The sequence below is a fragment of the Podarcis raffonei genome, chromosome 13 (genome assembly GCF_027172205.1).
Source record: "Podarcis raffonei isolate rPodRaf1 chromosome 13, rPodRaf1.pri, whole genome shotgun sequence".
NCBI lineage: Eukaryota > Metazoa > Chordata > Lepidosauria > Squamata > Lacertidae > Podarcis > Podarcis raffonei.
The window spans coordinates 50,177,953-50,195,010 of record NC_070614.1 but is presented as its reverse complement, the minus strand read 5'-3'; the positions used below and the strand labels follow the sequence as shown (position 1 = coordinate 50,195,010).

The 17,058-nt window shown below is 47.8% G+C and overlaps 1 protein-coding gene across 1 annotated transcript in view; it reads left to right on the top strand.

The window, feature by feature from the left end:
- TGM1 (transglutaminase 1) overlaps positions 1 to 17,058 on the top strand; it is a 54,866-nt gene that overhangs the window by 18,176 nt on the left and 19,632 nt on the right. The window contains exons 3-4 of the mRNA XM_053362794.1: positions 818 to 1,009; positions 15,506 to 15,757. Of these exons, the coding sequence (XP_053218769.1) occupies positions 818 to 1,009; positions 15,506 to 15,757 (444 nt within the window). The remainder of the gene's footprint in view (positions 1 to 817; positions 1,010 to 15,505; positions 15,758 to 17,058) is intronic.

Below are 17,058 nucleotides of genomic sequence, written 5' to 3'. Positions count from 1 at the left end.
AAGAACTGGGTGTACATTTCCAAAATATAAGATATAAAACAAATAAAATAAAACAGGCGTAGGCAAACTCGGCCCTCCAGATGTTTTGGGACTACAATTCCCATCATCCCTGACCACTGCTCCTGTTAGCTAGGGATGATGGGAGTTGTAGTCCCAAAACATCTGGAGGGCTGAGTTTGTCTATGCCTGAAATAAAACCTACATACAGCAACAGTGTTTTGTGCTGTGCAGGCTCCTATGATCTAAGGCCTGCTAGCCTGCTCCCTAAAATATCACTGTTTTGCTCCTTTCTATATAGAGTGTGCCTGCATTCTGCGCGGACTGCTTGCATGGCAACATGGGCAAATGGCTTGAGATACCTATGAGGTCCATAAATGACCATATAGAATATATTCAAACCCCCCCCCCCAAAAAAATGACAATTTCTTGTTGACAAAGGACAGCTGGACATATAAAGGGCCCCATTGCCTTCAGTAGCTTAGGGCCTTGTCAAACCTAAATCCAGCCCTGAATGTCAGGGGTTTTTAGGCAGAGATTTTTGCATTGCAGGGGACGAGATGAGCCTTCCAACCATACAATGCCGGGATAATAATAATAATAATAATAATAATAATAATAATAATAATAATATATTATTTATACCCCGCCCATCTGGCTGGGCTTCTCCAGCCACTCTAGGCAGCTTCCAACAAAATATTAAAATACAGTAATGCATCAAACATTAAAAGATTCCCTAAACAGGGCTCCCTTCAGATGTCTTCTAAAAGTCTGGTAGTTGTTGTTCTCTTTGACATCTTTTCCTTCCTCCCTTGAGCAGAGGGCATGCTGGTGGTCAGCGGCGTGGACCTGATGAGCGGCCGATCCAGCAGCAACCGCCGGGCCCACCACACGAATGAGTTCGAGTACGAGAATCTCATCCTCCGCCGCGGCCAGCCCTTTGACATGAAGCTCCAGTTCCGCCAGCCGTACGACCCTGAGGAGCACCGCATCTGCCTTGAGTTCCTTATTGGTGAGCGTGCCGAGAAATGGAGGGATATCTGGCCGTCGGTCGCACGGGGGGGAGGAGTGGGCCGGGGGCCTTCGCTGCTTTTAAACAGAGCTTTTAGTCCTCATGACCAAGCTGGGGAGTTTGGAGGAACTAGGCGAGACAGAAGCGGGCCAAAAAAAACCGCCCGATGCTCTTCAGCACACCTCGGTGTTGTTCAAGTAACTCCACTTTTTCTCCCAGTTGTGGAATCCATTGCCACATTGGTACCTTGGTTCTCAAACTTAATCTGTTCCGGAAGTCCGTTCCATAGCTGTCAACTTTTCCCTTTTCTTGCAAGGAATCCTATGCAGAAAAAGGGAATTTCCCTTTAAAAAAGGGGAAAGTTGACAGCTATGGTCCGTTCCAAAACCAAAGCGTTCCAAAACCAAAGCGCACTTTTCCCATAGAAAGTAATGCAAAACGGATTCATCTGTTCCAGACTTTTAAAAGCAACCCCTAAGACAGCAATTTAACATGAATTTTACTATCTAACGAGACCGTTGATCCATAAAATGAAAGCAATGAACAATGTGCTGCAGTCACACAACCAATCCATCAGTAGCTGAACTGGGTTGCGCACAGTCACAAGAGCAAAACAAAAAAGCCACAAAAACGCAAGATAAATAGCAAAAACAGACAGACCTCGGTGTAACACTCTAAACGGAAGCGTGGCACTCAGATAGGAAGTGTATCACTCAAAACGGAGCACGTTCAGCTTCCGAAAAATGTTCGCAAACCAAACACTTACTTCCAGGTTTGCAGTGTTTGGGTTCCAAGTTGTTTGAGTACCAAGGCGTTTGAGAACCAAGGGACCACTGAATTATTACTGTCATTATGATTGTGATACATTGATTTGTCAGCGGCCCCTTCAGCCCGAAGGCACCAGGGCAAGCTGCAAGATGGAAAAAAGTTCGCAAACTGGAACACTTACTTCCCGGCTTGCAGTGTTTGGGTTCCAAGTTGTTTGAGTACCAAGGGACCACTGTATAGGGTTGATGCCTAGCTTAGGGAAGTTTGAAAATGCACAAGGGATGTGCCTAAATGGACCTCCTTCTTCTTGGGATGTGAGGATGGGTGAGAGGGCTGTTGTTTTCGTTCCCCGATGATGGGCTTCCCAGAGGCATGTATGAAGCAAGAAGGGTTGATCTAGCATAAGGTTGCCAGACGTCCCTGGATTTACAAATCAGTCCCCATACAAAATCAATTGAAGTTGAAAAGTTTCCCCAGATTCATTGAAAAAAATCTGGTAACCTTAAATTCTAGCAGGCCTGCCCTAGTGCGTATTTTATACAGGAGCTTGTACCCCTCTTTGCGCAAATAATATTCCGATCAGAGAATGTAAGTTCCCCCTGGTGCAAATCATGATGTTTATGTTTTATGCCTAACACAAATAGCTTCAAAAAGCTCAGGAGTGGGGTCTCCAGATTGGGGTCCCAGGCTTGCACAGCGAGGGGGTCACTTTGGTGCTTCTACCTCAGCAAAAACAATGCAGGAGGCAGCAGCTAGGAGTTCTGGGTCTCTGCAGCCGCAGCAGGTGCTGTGATTCTCCAGCGATTTGACTTCACCCTTGGAGGTGCACTCCATTGCCTCTTGAGACAGACAGATATCAATGATGACTTCACACAGCCCAGGTTCCTGTTATTCTTGCAGGGCAGGGAGGGGGATGAACTAAATGACCCTCTACTGATCTGCGAGAAGCCAAGTTACAGGGAACCAGGCAGAGGGCCTTCTCGGTAGTGGCACCCGCCCTGTGGAACGCCCTCCCATCAGATGTCAAAGAGAACAACTACTACCAGACTTTTAGAAGACATCTGAAGGCAGCCCTGTTTAGGGAAGCTTTTAATGTTTGATGTATTACGGTATTTTAATATTTTGTTGGAAGCCGCCCAGAGTGGCTGGGGAAGCCCAGCCAAATGGGCGGGGTATAAATAATAAATTATTATTATTATTATTATTATTATTATTATTATTATTATTATTATTCCCAAGGTTCAGAGATGAGCCAAAACACTTAGCAGGGCTTTGCTCAGCTGCCCTAAGTGAAGCAAGGCTGCTTCTGAGCATGTGCAAAGTGCCTTTCCCTCTCCTGCCCATTCTCAGCCACACCAAGCATTTCTTGGTCAGAAAGTAACCATGACAGACACCAGGACGGGGTTGAGATGTATCTCAGCATCCCACAAATTTCACTGAGGCCACGGCTGCAGTGTTCCCTACGGCCACGTACTTGTCAGCCGAGCCGCAGGCAGAAATTCACCAGGTGAAGCTTGGTTCTCAGCCTGCCCTTAGCAGCACAGTTGTACTGGGGCTCTGCAGCCAAGAGCTTTCACTCCCAGAGGACGTTCCCCGTTTAGTGGCGGAACTGGTCTGTGTTCCTTATCTGCTCAAGTGGGCGAGGAATGTGGCTCTCAGCGTCCTGGGACGCGTTGCTAAACTTCGCTCGGGAGCGCAGGGTTTGGTAGCGGGGATGGGCTGGCAGGCAGCCTGTTTTCTTGGCTTCCGGCCCAGCCGTTCCCATAATTAAGCACTCGTCTCCCCCCACCCTAACACCGCCATTCTGTTCCTCCTTGCCTGAGATTAAAAAACAGAAAACATCCCACCCTCTGATTAGCTTGCAAGGCCGGCCGCCTCTGTAATTTCTTGGGTTCGGGGGCCGGGGGGCCTTCTGCATTCCACAGCATCTGCTGGGAGGGGAACGTGCTCCTTCGAACGGCCCACCCAGAATCACAATACGGCCCCCTGCCCTCGGAGAGGGCAGCCGTGGCGTTTTAGGAGAGGCACATTTTTGAAAAGACATAAGAGGTGGTTTGCAGAGGTCAAGCACTTGCTCTGCATGCAGAAGTCCTGGGTTCGATTCCTGACATCTCCAGGTACAACTGCGGAACTAATAATAATAATAATAATAATAATAATAATAATAATAATAATTTATTTATACTCCACCCATCTGACTGGGTTTCCCCACTCTGGGCAGCTCCCAGCAGAATACAGTGGTACCTCTGGTTACGTACTTAATTTGTTCCGGAGGTCCGTTCTTAACCTGAAACTGTTCTTAACCTGAAGCACCACTCTAGCTAATGGGGCCTCCCACTGCTGCTGTTGCTGCCGCCGCCTGATTTCTGTTCTCACCCTGAAGCAAAGTTCTTAACCTGAGGTACTATTTCTGGGTTAGCAGAGTCTGTAACCTGAAGTGTATGTAACCCGGGGTACCACTGTATTAAAAACATGATAAAACATCAAACATTCAAACTTCCCTAAACAAAGCTGCCTTCAGATGTCTTCTAAAAGTCAGATAGTTGCTTATTTCCTTGACATGTGACGGGAGGGCGTTCCACAGGGCGGGCGCCACCACCGAGAAGGCCCTCTGCCTGGTTCCCTGTAACCTCACTTCTCACAGGGAGGGAACCGCCAGAAGGCCCTCGGAGCTGGACCTCAGAGTCTGGGCTGAACGATGGGGGTGGAGACGTTCCTTCAGGTATACTGGGCTGAGGCCGTTTAGGGCTTTAAAGGCAGCTGGTGGTCGGAAACCCAGGCCACATAGAATCAAAGAATTGGGAGGGATCATTTAGTCCAACCCCTGCAAGGCAGGAATTTTTTACCCGACGTGAGGCTTGAACCCACGACCCTAAAGAGTCTCATGTTTCATTGACGAAGCTATGGCCCAACGACCTCACGATATCTTTAAAGCACATAGCTCCCCCGCCGAGGAATCCTGGCACGTGTAGTTTACCTGTCGCAAAGCTATGAGTCCCGGCGCCCGGAACCAACAGCAGTTCTCAGGAATCATTTGGGGAAAACCATGTCCTTTTTCTTAAAAGCAGAGGTTGGGTAGTGATCTGTCAGGGTTTCTTTAGCTGACACTCCTGCAGGGTTGGACTAGATGGGGAGCCCTTTGAACCCCACAGTTCTCTGAGTCTATGAAATGAGCTTGGAGGGTTTGGCCTCTGTCAGAGGAGATGGCACTGGGCTGGATGGTCAAATAGTGAGACGTGATGTAAGATAGTTCCTACTTGGGGACTTCCCTGGCTTTTTTCTGGCCAGTCTGGATAGTTAGCCTTGGTTTTCGTCCCCCAAAAAGTTTTTGAGTTTCTGCTGAAATGAGGCTGCATTTTAAAGTTGTATTTTAATCTTGTTTTTAAGTTGTATTTCAATCAATTGTTTTATATTTGGTGTTAGCCGCCCTGAGCCCAGTCTTAGGGAGGGCGGGGTATAAATTATTATTATTATTATTATTATTATTATTATTATTATTATTGATTTATTTATTATTTAATGCTGTACTGTTTTTAACATTTGATTGGGAGCCGCCCAGAGTGGCTGGGGAAACTCAGCCAGATGGGTGGGGTATAAATAAATTATTATTATTATTATTATTATTATTATTATTATTATTCCTCAACCCCGTTCTCAGTTCCCAGGGGGCAGAGAAGGGGCACAATTTAGGGCAGGGGTCGCCAATGGGAGGGGGGGCCTCCATTGGCTATGGCCACGGACTACCCCTCTATTCTGCGTTGGTCAGGCCCCCGCCTGGAAAACTGTGTCTGATTCTGGGCGCCACAATTTTAACAAGGACATTGACAAGCTGTAATGTGTGCAGAGGAAAGCGACCGAGACGATTGAGGGTCTCGGAAAACAAGCCTTATAAGGTCCAGTTGAGGGAGTTGGGGATGTTTAGACTGAAAAGGAGGAGATATGATAGTCATCTTCTCAGGGGCTGTCCCATGAAAGATGGAGCAAGCTTGGGGTTGTTGTTTTTTCCTGCTCTGGAGGGCAGGACTCGAACCCATGGCTTCAAGTGAAAAGAAAGGAGATTCCGACTCAACATCAGGAAGAAATTTCTGGCAGTTAAGAGCTGTTTGACAGGGGAATGGACTCCCTCGGGAGGTGGTGAATTCCCCTTCCCTGGAGGTTTTTAAGCGGAATCTGTTATGGATGCTTTAGCTGAGATTCCTGCATTGCAGGGGATGGACTAGATGACTCTAGGGGTCTCTTCCAGCTCTGTGATTCCCTCGGCCATTGCTTGGAGGTAATGTGAGTTGCTGGTCCCATCAGCTCCTGGCAAAGAGAAGGGGAAGAAATGGAGGCAGTGAGAGATTTTACTTTCTTGAGCTCCATGATCACTGCAGATGGCGACAGCAGCCACGAAATTAAAAGACACCTGCTTCTTGGGGGAAAGCAATGACAAACCTAGACAGCATCTTAAGAAGCAGAGACATCACCTTGCCAACAAAGGTCCGTATAGTAAAAGCTATGGTTTTCCCAGTAGTGATGTATGGAAGTGAGAGCTGGACCATAAAGAAGGCTGATCGCCGAAGAATGGATGCTTTTGAATTCTGGTGCTGGAGGAGACTCTTGAGAGTCCCATGGACTGCAGGAAGATCAAACCTCTCCATTCTTAAGGAAATCCAGTGCTCACTGGAAGGACAGATCCTGAAGCTGAGGCTCCAAGACTTTGGCCACCTCATGAGAAGAGAAGACTCCCTGGAAAAGAGCCTGATGTTGGGAAAGATGGAGGGCACATGGAGAAGGGGACGACGGAGGACGAGATGGTGGGACAGTGTTCTGGAAGAGACCAGCATGAGTTTAACCAAACTGCGGGAGGCAGTGGAAGACAGGAGTGCCTGGCGTACTCTGGTCCAGGGGGTCACAAAGAGTCGGACACGACTAAAGGACTAAACAACTGGCAAGACCTGAAGGGCACTGCATTGTCTGCCTCTGGATTGGAGAGATGGTCGGCTTTTGGATCAGTGGGGGAGCTTCTACTTTGCATGCAGACAGTCCCAGATTCAATCCTAGGCATTTCCAGATAGGCCTTGCCTGAAACCCCAGCGTGGTGCTGCCAGTCAGTGCAGGCAACTCTGAATTAGATGGGCTGGTGTTCCCACTGCACGAGGAAAGATTCCTCTGCCCCTTCCTATTGATGGTGAAACACGGAGCGGCCCTGTTTTGCAGGTAGATCTGAGATTTAGTTTATGGTGTCACCGCTGCAGCCTGGAAGGCAGGAAGACGGTGTCGGTGAAAGGGACCTCTGAGCAAATGCAGAGTTCTCTCACTGCTGGAGAGACTTCTCACCCCAAAGACCCAGGAGAGTCCCAGTTACTGGTAGAATAGATTGTCTGAGCTGATGATATTTGACGGCTTCATTTGCTCCTAGGAATTGGTGTTGGCGATGGAGGGCGATCGGCAGATCAGAAGGCGGTGTGCTCTTTTTGGAGAAATCAAGCATTGGGCAGGGATGTGCTTAATAAGATAATTGAGGGCATTGGTCCCAGGGACCATCAACATCAAAGGGAAACCACAAAACTGCCCTATGCTGCAAGGACAATTGATGGGAACGGCTGCTCCTGCCCAAACGGCCCAATTTGGTGCCCACATAATTATTTGGCTGGAGGAAACGAGACCCAGCAGAATCCTTTATTCTCTGCCTGGCTAATCACACAGATCCTTACCAACCCTTATTTGAGGCTGCTTCCGGACAGCCCATTTCCTGGACCGTTCAACTATGATTTGCTTGCAGGGAGAAGAGATGACGTTTGCCATTTATGGAAGCATCCTTCCACTCCGATTCGTTTGTGGGGAGGTTTGAGGTTTGATGGTGTCAGTGTCACACTTTCTGCTTCGTTTTCCTTATTACAGAAAAAAGCACCCCATTTTGCAGGGGAGCGGGTTCGTTGCGCCACTGGCGGTGCGCGATGGAGCCCCAAAATAGTGACAGTCTGGGAGCACCCTTTGCCTGGCAATTGAGCAGTCCTCCATGCACGCTTCAAACTTGGTTTCTGGCCATAAAAGCAGGAGTATTTTAGGATGTATTTTAATTGATTGCCTGATTTTATGTTAATGTGTTATACATTTGATGTTAGCCGCTCTGAGCCCGGTTTTGGGTTGGGAGGGCGGGGTATAACTAATTATTATTATTATTATTATTATTATTATTATTATTATTATTTATTGGTTCATTCATACATTAAGTTGTGTTGGGAGTGGATTGAGAATCCATGTTGTTGTGAACATCCCTTGTCTGAATGAAAGTCTGGGAAGATGTGTTGGCGTCGGGAAGGAGGCAGTTCATAATTAGGAAATGATCATGACTTGCGCAAGCCCAATGTTCCCAGTATGTGCTTGGATCCGTCCTGCAAACTGCTGAGAATCTAGAGGCACTCCAGAGCTGCTTTTCATCCAGCTGTTTTGCACATCTGGAATTAAAGGGAGCTTCCAAGCTGTTGGAGGGGTGGCCCCCAAATTCCAGAGCCTCTCATTCAAGAGGCCTAAAATGGGACCACAGTAGCCACTGATGGTATCAGAAACCTGCCAGGCGTTCGCCAACTCAGATCTCCTTGGCGGTGTTGCTGGCAAACGGGTTGCCCCACCCCGATCCCTGGCAGGATTCGTGCGTCAAGAGGATGTGGCCTGCTGGACTGAAAGGTCCATCCGTCGTCGTGCCTTTCGTAGTGTGTCCACCACATCCCTCCAGGAAGGCCTGCTAGGAGCAAGGGGATGTGTGAAGGCACTGGCTCTCTCCTGCTCTGGGCCCAAGCAGGTAGACTGCAGCTCTCTATGGAGTCTCTACGGCAGGTTTAATGATAGCAGCCATCTTTTGTCATGGTTGGAGGGGAGGTTATATAATGATAAGGATAAGGATAAGGATACAGTGGTACCTCAGGTTAAGAACTTAATTCGTTCTGGAGGTCCATTCTTAACCTGAAACTGTTCTTAACCTGAGGTAGCACTTTAGCTAACGGGGCTTCCCGCTGCCACCGCGCGATTTCTGTTCTCATCCTGAAGCAAAGTTCTTAACCCGAGGTACTATTTCTGAGTTAGCAGAGTCTGTAACCTGAAGCATCTGTAACCCAAGGTGCCACTGTAATGATAATTTATTATTTACACCCCGTCCATCTGGCTGGGTTTCCCCTTGGGTTTCCCCTTTCCTTTGGCTTCCAACAAAGGATTGTTGTTGTTTAGTTGTTTAGTCGTGTCCGACTCTTCGTGACCCCCTGGACCAGAGCACGCCAGGCACTCCTGTCTTCCACTGCCTCCCGCAGTTTGGTCAAACTCATGCTGGTAGCTTTGAGAACACTGTCCCACCATCTCGTCCTCTGTCGCCCCCTTCTCCTTGGGCCCTCCATCTTAAAAAGATTAAAAACACGATAAAACATCGATTGTTAAAAACTTCCCTAAACAGGGCTGCCTTCAGATGTCTTCTGAAACTCAGATAGTTGCTTATTTCCTAGACATCTAATGGGAGGGCGTTCCAGAGGGCGGGTGCCACCACTGAGAAGGCCCTCAGCCTGGTTCCCTTTAACCTCAGTTCTCGCAGGAAGGGAACCGCCAGAAGGCCCTCGGTGCTGGACCTCAGGCTGAACGATGGGGGTGGAGACGCTCCTCCAGGTATACTGGGCTAACCCAGAAATATTACCTCGGGTTAATAACTTTACTTCAGGATGAGAACAGAAATCACATGGCGGCAGCGGGAGGCCCCACTAACTAAAGTGGTGCTTCACGTTAAGAACAGTTTCAGGTTAAGAACGGACCTCCAGAACGAATTAAGTACTTAACCCGAGGTACCACTGTACTGGGAGCCAATGTAGGTCTTTCAGGACCGGTGTTATGTGGTCTCGGCAGCCACTCCCAGTCCCCAGTCTAGCAGCCACATTCTGGATTAGTTGTAATTTCCGGGTCATCTTCAAAGGCAGCCGCACGTAGAGCGCATGGCAGTAGTCCAAGCAGGAAATAACCAGAGCCTCTGCCTCACCGTCCCTGGTTAAGGCCATTCCGCTAAAGGGATCCGTGAGGAATTGCTTCCGTCCGACGCCCAGATGGGGGCTAAGGCCAGAGAACTCCTCCAGGGGAGACCCTTTAGGGATACACCTATTGGATATAATCTCATAGATGAGAAAGATCCAGATCATCTTCTTGGAAAGAGCCTCTTGCCAAGTCTTCTGGCGAGCACATTAAAAGAAAGACGTTAATTATACTTTGAGTCTTTTCCTGTCCTGGAATGCCCTATCGGTCGGGTTTCATAGGCCTTCATCACAACTCTGCCCTCTGGATGTTGTGCAACTCCCATCAATGCCAGCCAGCACCAGTTTGCGGAAGGCTCTCCTCCAGAACGGGGGCACCATTTTGCGCACCCCTGTCCTCCTCCGTCATTCGCCGCCAGCTGCCCCCCGGAAACCTTTAAAACGAATGTGTTTCCACCTACGTTTTATCCGCAGGCGGAAATCCACCAGGTACAGCTTCTTCTAACAGTCCCAGGAGAAGAAACACCACCAGTTGGATTTCTGCCCACCGCACGGCTGCTTAAAGGCACGAGGCTTGCGCCACAGGGTGGGAAGGAGAGTCGTGGCGCACCCACAGCTGGGAGGAGAAGGGGAGACGCGGGTGACACAGCAGTGGGACCTCTCGCCAGCTGCAAGCTCTCTGGGTGTAGGAGGGAGGAGAAAGGAGTCGATATGGAGGTGCCGCGCCCCACTTAAAAACAGGTTTGGCTTTTTCCTGCCCCAACCTGCTTGCTGGAGGCTGGGAGAGAACATGAGGAGGTTTGGGACACAAGCTGTTCCCGATTGCCCTCCAAAGGATGCGAGGAGCCACCTCGGCCCAGCTGCTGGGTGTGGGTCTACTCGGAGCAGGGAGTGAGCGCACTTATCTCTCTGATCTGGTTCTTTTGCACAAGAGCCGAAGCCAGCTTTGTCAGCATACGTGCCGCAGTTCAACAGGTGCTGTGCGGGGCGCTCTTCTCCTCACCGCCAGAGCCCACCAACCAAATAATATTTTCGGATTGCGTGTGTTTTCCTCCAAGAAGCTTGAAGCGCGACGCCTGGTTCTCTCCCTCCCCACACAACAACCCCGCGAGGCTCATAGCTGTCAACTTTTCCCTTTTCTGGCGAGGAATCCTATTTGGAATAAGGGAATTTCCCTTTAAAAAAGGAAAACGTTGACAGCTATGGGTAGGCTAGGTGGAGAGACGGGCAGGGACTGGGCCCAAGGTCACACCTAGTGGGCTTCGTGGCTGAGTGAGGATTCGAACTCAGGTCCTCCACGCCGTGGTCTGACACTCTAACCCAGTGGTGTCCAAACTTTTTTCAAAGAGGGCCAGATTTGATGAAGTGAAGGGCCGTGAGGGCCGACCAAAGGCCCGACCAAAGTTGTTAACCTTTTTCTAGGATTGAAGTTGTTGAGATTTCTTTAGGATTGAAGTTGTTGAGGGTTTTTTAGGATTTTACCCCAGGAAATAAACTGCCACAGGGGCCGGATTAAATCGACCAGGGGGCCGGATTAGGCCCCCAAAACGGACTTTGGACATGCCTGCTCTAACCACTACACCTCCCGGGCACTCGTGACTTTATTATATATCAAACTCAGTTACAAAAACCCCTCTGATACAAATACTTCTATCATTTTCTCCTATCTTGAATCCTGCCTGCAGTTTTATTTGTTTGCAGTGCTTTTCCAAAAAGCCCCCCATTCTTCTGTTCAAAGCTCGTTTTGATCTCTTAATAATGCTACCGACTTTGCCATTTCCGCATAGCCCATTGGCTCTCAGTCCCCAAGCTTTTCGTTCGTCGCTCTGCCCATTTTCACCTCTGGCCCTTCCCACCACCAGTTTGTGGCCCCCGGAAGGTCTTGCTCAGAAAGAAGTGTGGCCCTCAGGACCCGGGGGGGCGGGGGAACCCTCACAAGAGTAGCCAACTTTCTTGGCACGCCTTGCTCCTGTGCCTCTCGCGAGCAACTCTGATCTGATTTTTCTGGTGGCCGGATATTTGTGAAAGACAGGAGCAGCCTTGCTGGCCTCTGGGAGGGTCATTTGGCAATGTCCTCTGTTTATTCCACAGCTGTGTTCTTTTTTGGTTATCTGTTCCCACACAGGCCCACCAAGGCTGTGGAAGTGGAGCACATTTTGCTTACGCTTTGCAGGCTACCTGAGGTGAAAACAGCCACCTCCTTGGCGGCTTCCAGGCCTTGCTTGATAAAGCCAGCAGTTCCTGAAATCCTAATATCAACAAACAAAGGAAATTGAGCGAGAGAAGCAGCCAGGCCTGTGTTTTTTTGTGGAGAAATGGTCAATGACCCAGACAAAAAAAAAGAGACTGAGTTCTGGCTGTGTGCGGAGAGATGTATGTTTTTCATGCCCTTGAGGTTCAGGGTACTTCTGAGCATAAACAGAGCAGAAAATTTCTGCATTCAGATAGGTGCGCGGTTGCCACCTTTCCCTCTTGGGCAGAGCTCTTGCGCTCTTAAGAATTGGGTGGCAGGAAGCTTCGAAACAGGCTGCACCTGGTGGATTTCTGCCCAAAGCAAGTTATTCAAAGATCAACTGCTGTGGCTTAGAAATCCTGCCTTAAAAGTAATAAAATAAATTGCCTGGGTTGCTTACCGACGAGACGGCACTTGCAATAAGTTGCACTTTGGCAGCATACGGCAAGAAATTATTTTATAGCTGGCCATACGGGCTGCTTGTTAATAGAATCTGGCAAGGAGATCGGCAGCCCAGCGGTGCGTACGAAAGGGCATTGCACAAAAGGGGGAGATGGCTTTGCAAAAACGGTGTCTTGGGCCAAGTTGCACACTGGACGTATATTGGGAGAAATTCGCACGGAGGACTCAGAACTCGCAAGCTGAATTTGAGATGAGAGAAGCGAGAGGCTGAAATGCACCCCGTTCGCCCCTCCCTCTCTGTGGGGCGGCAGCCCTGCCAGGCTGCCAAATCCAGGGCGAGGCACATTCCTGTAGGTAAGGCAAGCGGGTCCTGGGTTTGAAACCTGAGAAGGCAGCTCAGCGGAGGAGGGCCGCTGCCAGTGCTGAAAGGCAATGATCTGGACAGTTTGCGGCAGGACGTCCCGGCTTGCTAGTGGGGTGGGGTAGCACTGCTCTGCCCTCCCCACTGGAGGTCGTTTCTCCCTTGAAATCGAACCAGTGCCTGAGTTTGCTTCTTTCCTCCTCCCTCCCCCGCCCTTTTCCTTTAGTGTCATATTTTTTACATTGCAAACCTGAGGGGCAAGAATTGTAAGCCCTTCTTCCTGGAGCCTTTTAGGGGGCAGAGGGTAGCTGCTGAAGAGCTACAATTTAAAAAAACAACAACAGTAAAATTATTTTATTACTATTATTAATTGACTTTATATACCGCCCTACACCCGGAGGTCTCAGGGAAGAACGTGCTTGTTCAATCCTGGCTGTTCCTCCGCCCTCAGAGATTCGGGGAATGGTGGGTGGCAGGGCCTTCTCTGTGGTGGCCCCTGAGCGGTGGAACTCCCACCTAGGGCATCCGGTGCCCTCTTTACACATATTTTGGCCTCGGCCCAGTATACCTAAAGGAGCGTCTCCACCCCCATCGTTCTACCCGGACACTGAGGTCCAGCGCCGAGGGCCTTCTGGCGGTTCCCTCACTGCGAGAAGCCAAGTTACAGGGAACCAGGCAGAGGGCCTTTTCGGTGGTGGCGCCCGCCCTGTGGAACGCCCTCCCACCAGATGTCAAAGAGAACAACAACTATCAGACTTTTAGAAGACATCTGAAGGCAGCCCTATTTAGGGAAGCTTTTAATATTTGATGTATTAGAGGATTTTAATATTTTTTTGGAAGCCGCCCAGAGTGGCTGGGGAAGCCCAGCCAGATGGGCAGGGTACAAATAATAAATTATTATTATTATTATTATTATTATTATTATTATTATTATTATTAGGGTTTACAAATACAAAATTATAACAATCCAAATGCATATCCATATATAGAGATTTCTCTTAATCTCCAGATTCCCCACTGCTTCCGTGGGACTTATTATCAACATTTACAACTGCAGATTATTCCATAATCTATATTTGATATCAATCCATATTATCCATGGTCTTTGTTACATTACAAGTGAGATTAGAATCCTGCTAATGTTTCCATCTGCTTGCAGTCGTCTCCTAAATAACTTAAAAGTTTTCCCCGTTCTTTTTTAAAGTTTTTGTTCTCTTGGTTCCTGAGTTTTCCAGTCAGATTTGCCATTTTGGCATAGTCCATCAGCTTAGTTTGCCATTCCTCTTTCGTCTTTCCATCCCTAGGCTAGTAACATCCGAGCGGCTTTTGTGCCATTAATAAAAAGTCTTTTCTGATCTTTTGGGATGTCGCTACCTATAATTCCTAATAAGAAAGCTTCTGGTTTTTTTAACAAAGGTTATTTTAAACATTTTTTTCATTTCATTATATATCATCTCCCAGAAAGCTTTTCTTACCTCACACGTCCACCACATATGATAAAAGGTACTCCTTACGCATCTTTTGAATGCTGATGTCTCGCCTCTTTTAAGCTGCCTTCTGAGCCCTGAAGCGCATGTCTTTTTTGAACCCGTATCCTTTTAATTGTTTTTAACATCGCGATTCCAACTTGCAGCCTGCCCTGGTGCCTTCGGGCTGAAGGGGCCAGTGACAAATCAATGTATCACAATCATAATGACAGTAATAATTCAGTGGTCCCTTGGTTCTCAAACGCCTTGGTACTCAAACAACTTGGAACCCAAACACTGCAAACCTGGAAGTAAGTGTTCGGTTTGTGAACTTTTTTCGGAAACCGAACATGCTCCGTTTTGAGTGTTACGCTTTCATTTTGAGTGTTACGCTGAGGTCTGTTTTTGCCATTTATTTTGCCTTTTCGTGGCTTTTTTGTTTTGCTCTTGTGACTGTGCACAACCCAGTTCAGCTACTGATGGATTGGTTGTGTGACTGCAGCACATTGTTTATCGCTTTCATTTTATGGACCAACGGTCTCGTTAGATAGTGAAATTCATGTTCAATTGCTATTTTAGGGGTTGCTTTTAAAAGTCTGGAATGGATTAATCCGCTTTGCGTGACTTTATTTCCTTTCTTTTTTTTGAATTTTTTTTATTGATTTTCAGAAAATTATAAACAATCAAATAAAACAAACATTAATCATAACCTTATTAAAAATTACACTTACTAACATTGTTAAGTGACTTCCTCGCTTCCCCTTGGTTGAATTTCAATGCATATCCTTTTAACGGTTTTCCAAATCATGGTTCTTATAAAATTTAACTTGAACATTTAATATCCTTAAAACTTTTCATTTTGAAATTGAACATATTAATTCATCACTTATATAAAATCCTAAGCCAATTAAGTATCTGCAAGCTGTTTCCAATTAATTTAATTTAACAATCATTAAATTTAGTTCATTCTTCCTGATACTCCTCCTCCTTCTGGTCGCGGACTCTTCTGGTTAGGTCGGCTAGCACCGAAAAATCCATCATCTTCATCTGCCATTCTTCCACCGTTGGTAATTCTTGCGCTTTGCGTGACTTTCTGTGGGAAAGTGCGCCTTGGTTTTGGAACGCTTTGGTTTTGGAACGGACTTCCGGAACAGATTAAGTTTGAGAACCAAGGTACCACTGTAGTTGGCAGACACAGGAAGTAGGAGATGGTTCGCTCGGCCAAACAGTCTTGCCTTTGTTTCTCCCCACTAATATCTCTCTCTTTCTCTCCCCCCGCAGGTCCATCACCACAGACCTCAAAAGGGACGTACATTCTGGTTCCAGTGGGCAAGGCCATGGACGGAGGGCTCTGGTCAGCAGAGGTGACCGACACAGGAACAAACACCATATCCCTGCGGGTCAACACCTCGCCCAACGCTGTGATCGGGAAGTACCAGTTTGGGGTCAAGACGCGGACCAAGGCGGGCGAGTACCAGATGCCCTTTGACCCCCGCTACGATATTTACATCCTCTTCAATCCCTGGTGCAAACGTAAGTTGGCCGGCGTTCTTTTTTTTCTCTCCCTCTTTATGTATATGTGTCAGTAGAGAACAAGGCTCCTAATCTTAGGGTTGTGGGTTCGAGATGCATGTTGAGCCAAAGATTCCCACATCGCAGGGGGTTGAGCTAGATGACCTTTGGGTTCTCTTCCATCTCTATGATTCTATGAAGCTGCAGCGGTTTCTAATAGCCAGTAATTGGAAATGTGCGCTGTCTCTGAGAGGGGAGGCAGAAAATAGCCATTGGGGTCAGTGGCATCAATTTATTAGAAGAATTTCATTTATGAATAAATAGAGTGAGGGAAAGAAAGAAAGAAAAGAGTGAGAGAGAATAGGGGGGGAAAGAAAAAAATACTGTTAATTACCATATATTAATATAAGATAAAGGTAAAGGGACCCCTGACCATTAGGTCCAGTCGTGACCGACTCTGGGGTTGCGGCGCTCATCTCGCTTTATTGGTCGAGGGAGCCGGCGTACAGCTTCCGGGTCATGTGGCCAGCATGACTAAGCTGCTTCTGGTGAACCAGAGCAGCGCATGGAAACACCGTTTACCTTCCCGCCGGAGCGGTACCTATTTATCTACTTGCACTTTGATGTGCTTTCGAACTGCTAGGTTGGCAGGAGCAGACACTGAGCAACGGGAGCTCACCCCGTCACGGGGATTTGAACCGCTGACCTTCTGATTGGCAAGTCCTAGGCTCTGTGGCTTAACCCACAGTGCCACCCGCGTCCCTCGTATATTAATATACAGATGTGTATATTATTGCCTTACTGTCCCAACACACATATGAGCTAATATATTCTGTGTAAACTCATTCCGAATATCAGTGTCTTTATCTGCGCAGATAAACATATTCAAAGTCAATAAAAGAAGTTTACTCACATCAGTTCACAGTTGGATTCCTGAAGGCACTTAGTTACAAATATTTACATGTGGAGCTACCCCATATGGGGGAATGATCCCAGCGCTTCTGCTAGCTGAGAGCTAGCAGAGCAGTCCTAGCTAGAAGCTGGTCAAACGCAGAAAGAAGTAAAAAAAAAAAAGAGGGAGGTGTGCTCAGTGACTTGTTCTTTAGTTACCTGGACAGGTGAGGTCACACCCACCTTCTATCACATGCTCCAGCCAGGAGGACCAGGAAGCTTCGACTGGCTGGACCAAACATTCCCTCACATGTCTTCTCTAGCATTTCAAAGAATGTTGTACTTGACTGCCTCTCATGGATCACATCCCACATTTCAGGCCAGAGTCTTTCCCCGATTTTACAGGAGGGTCTCGTTTTTCCTAGCCTCCT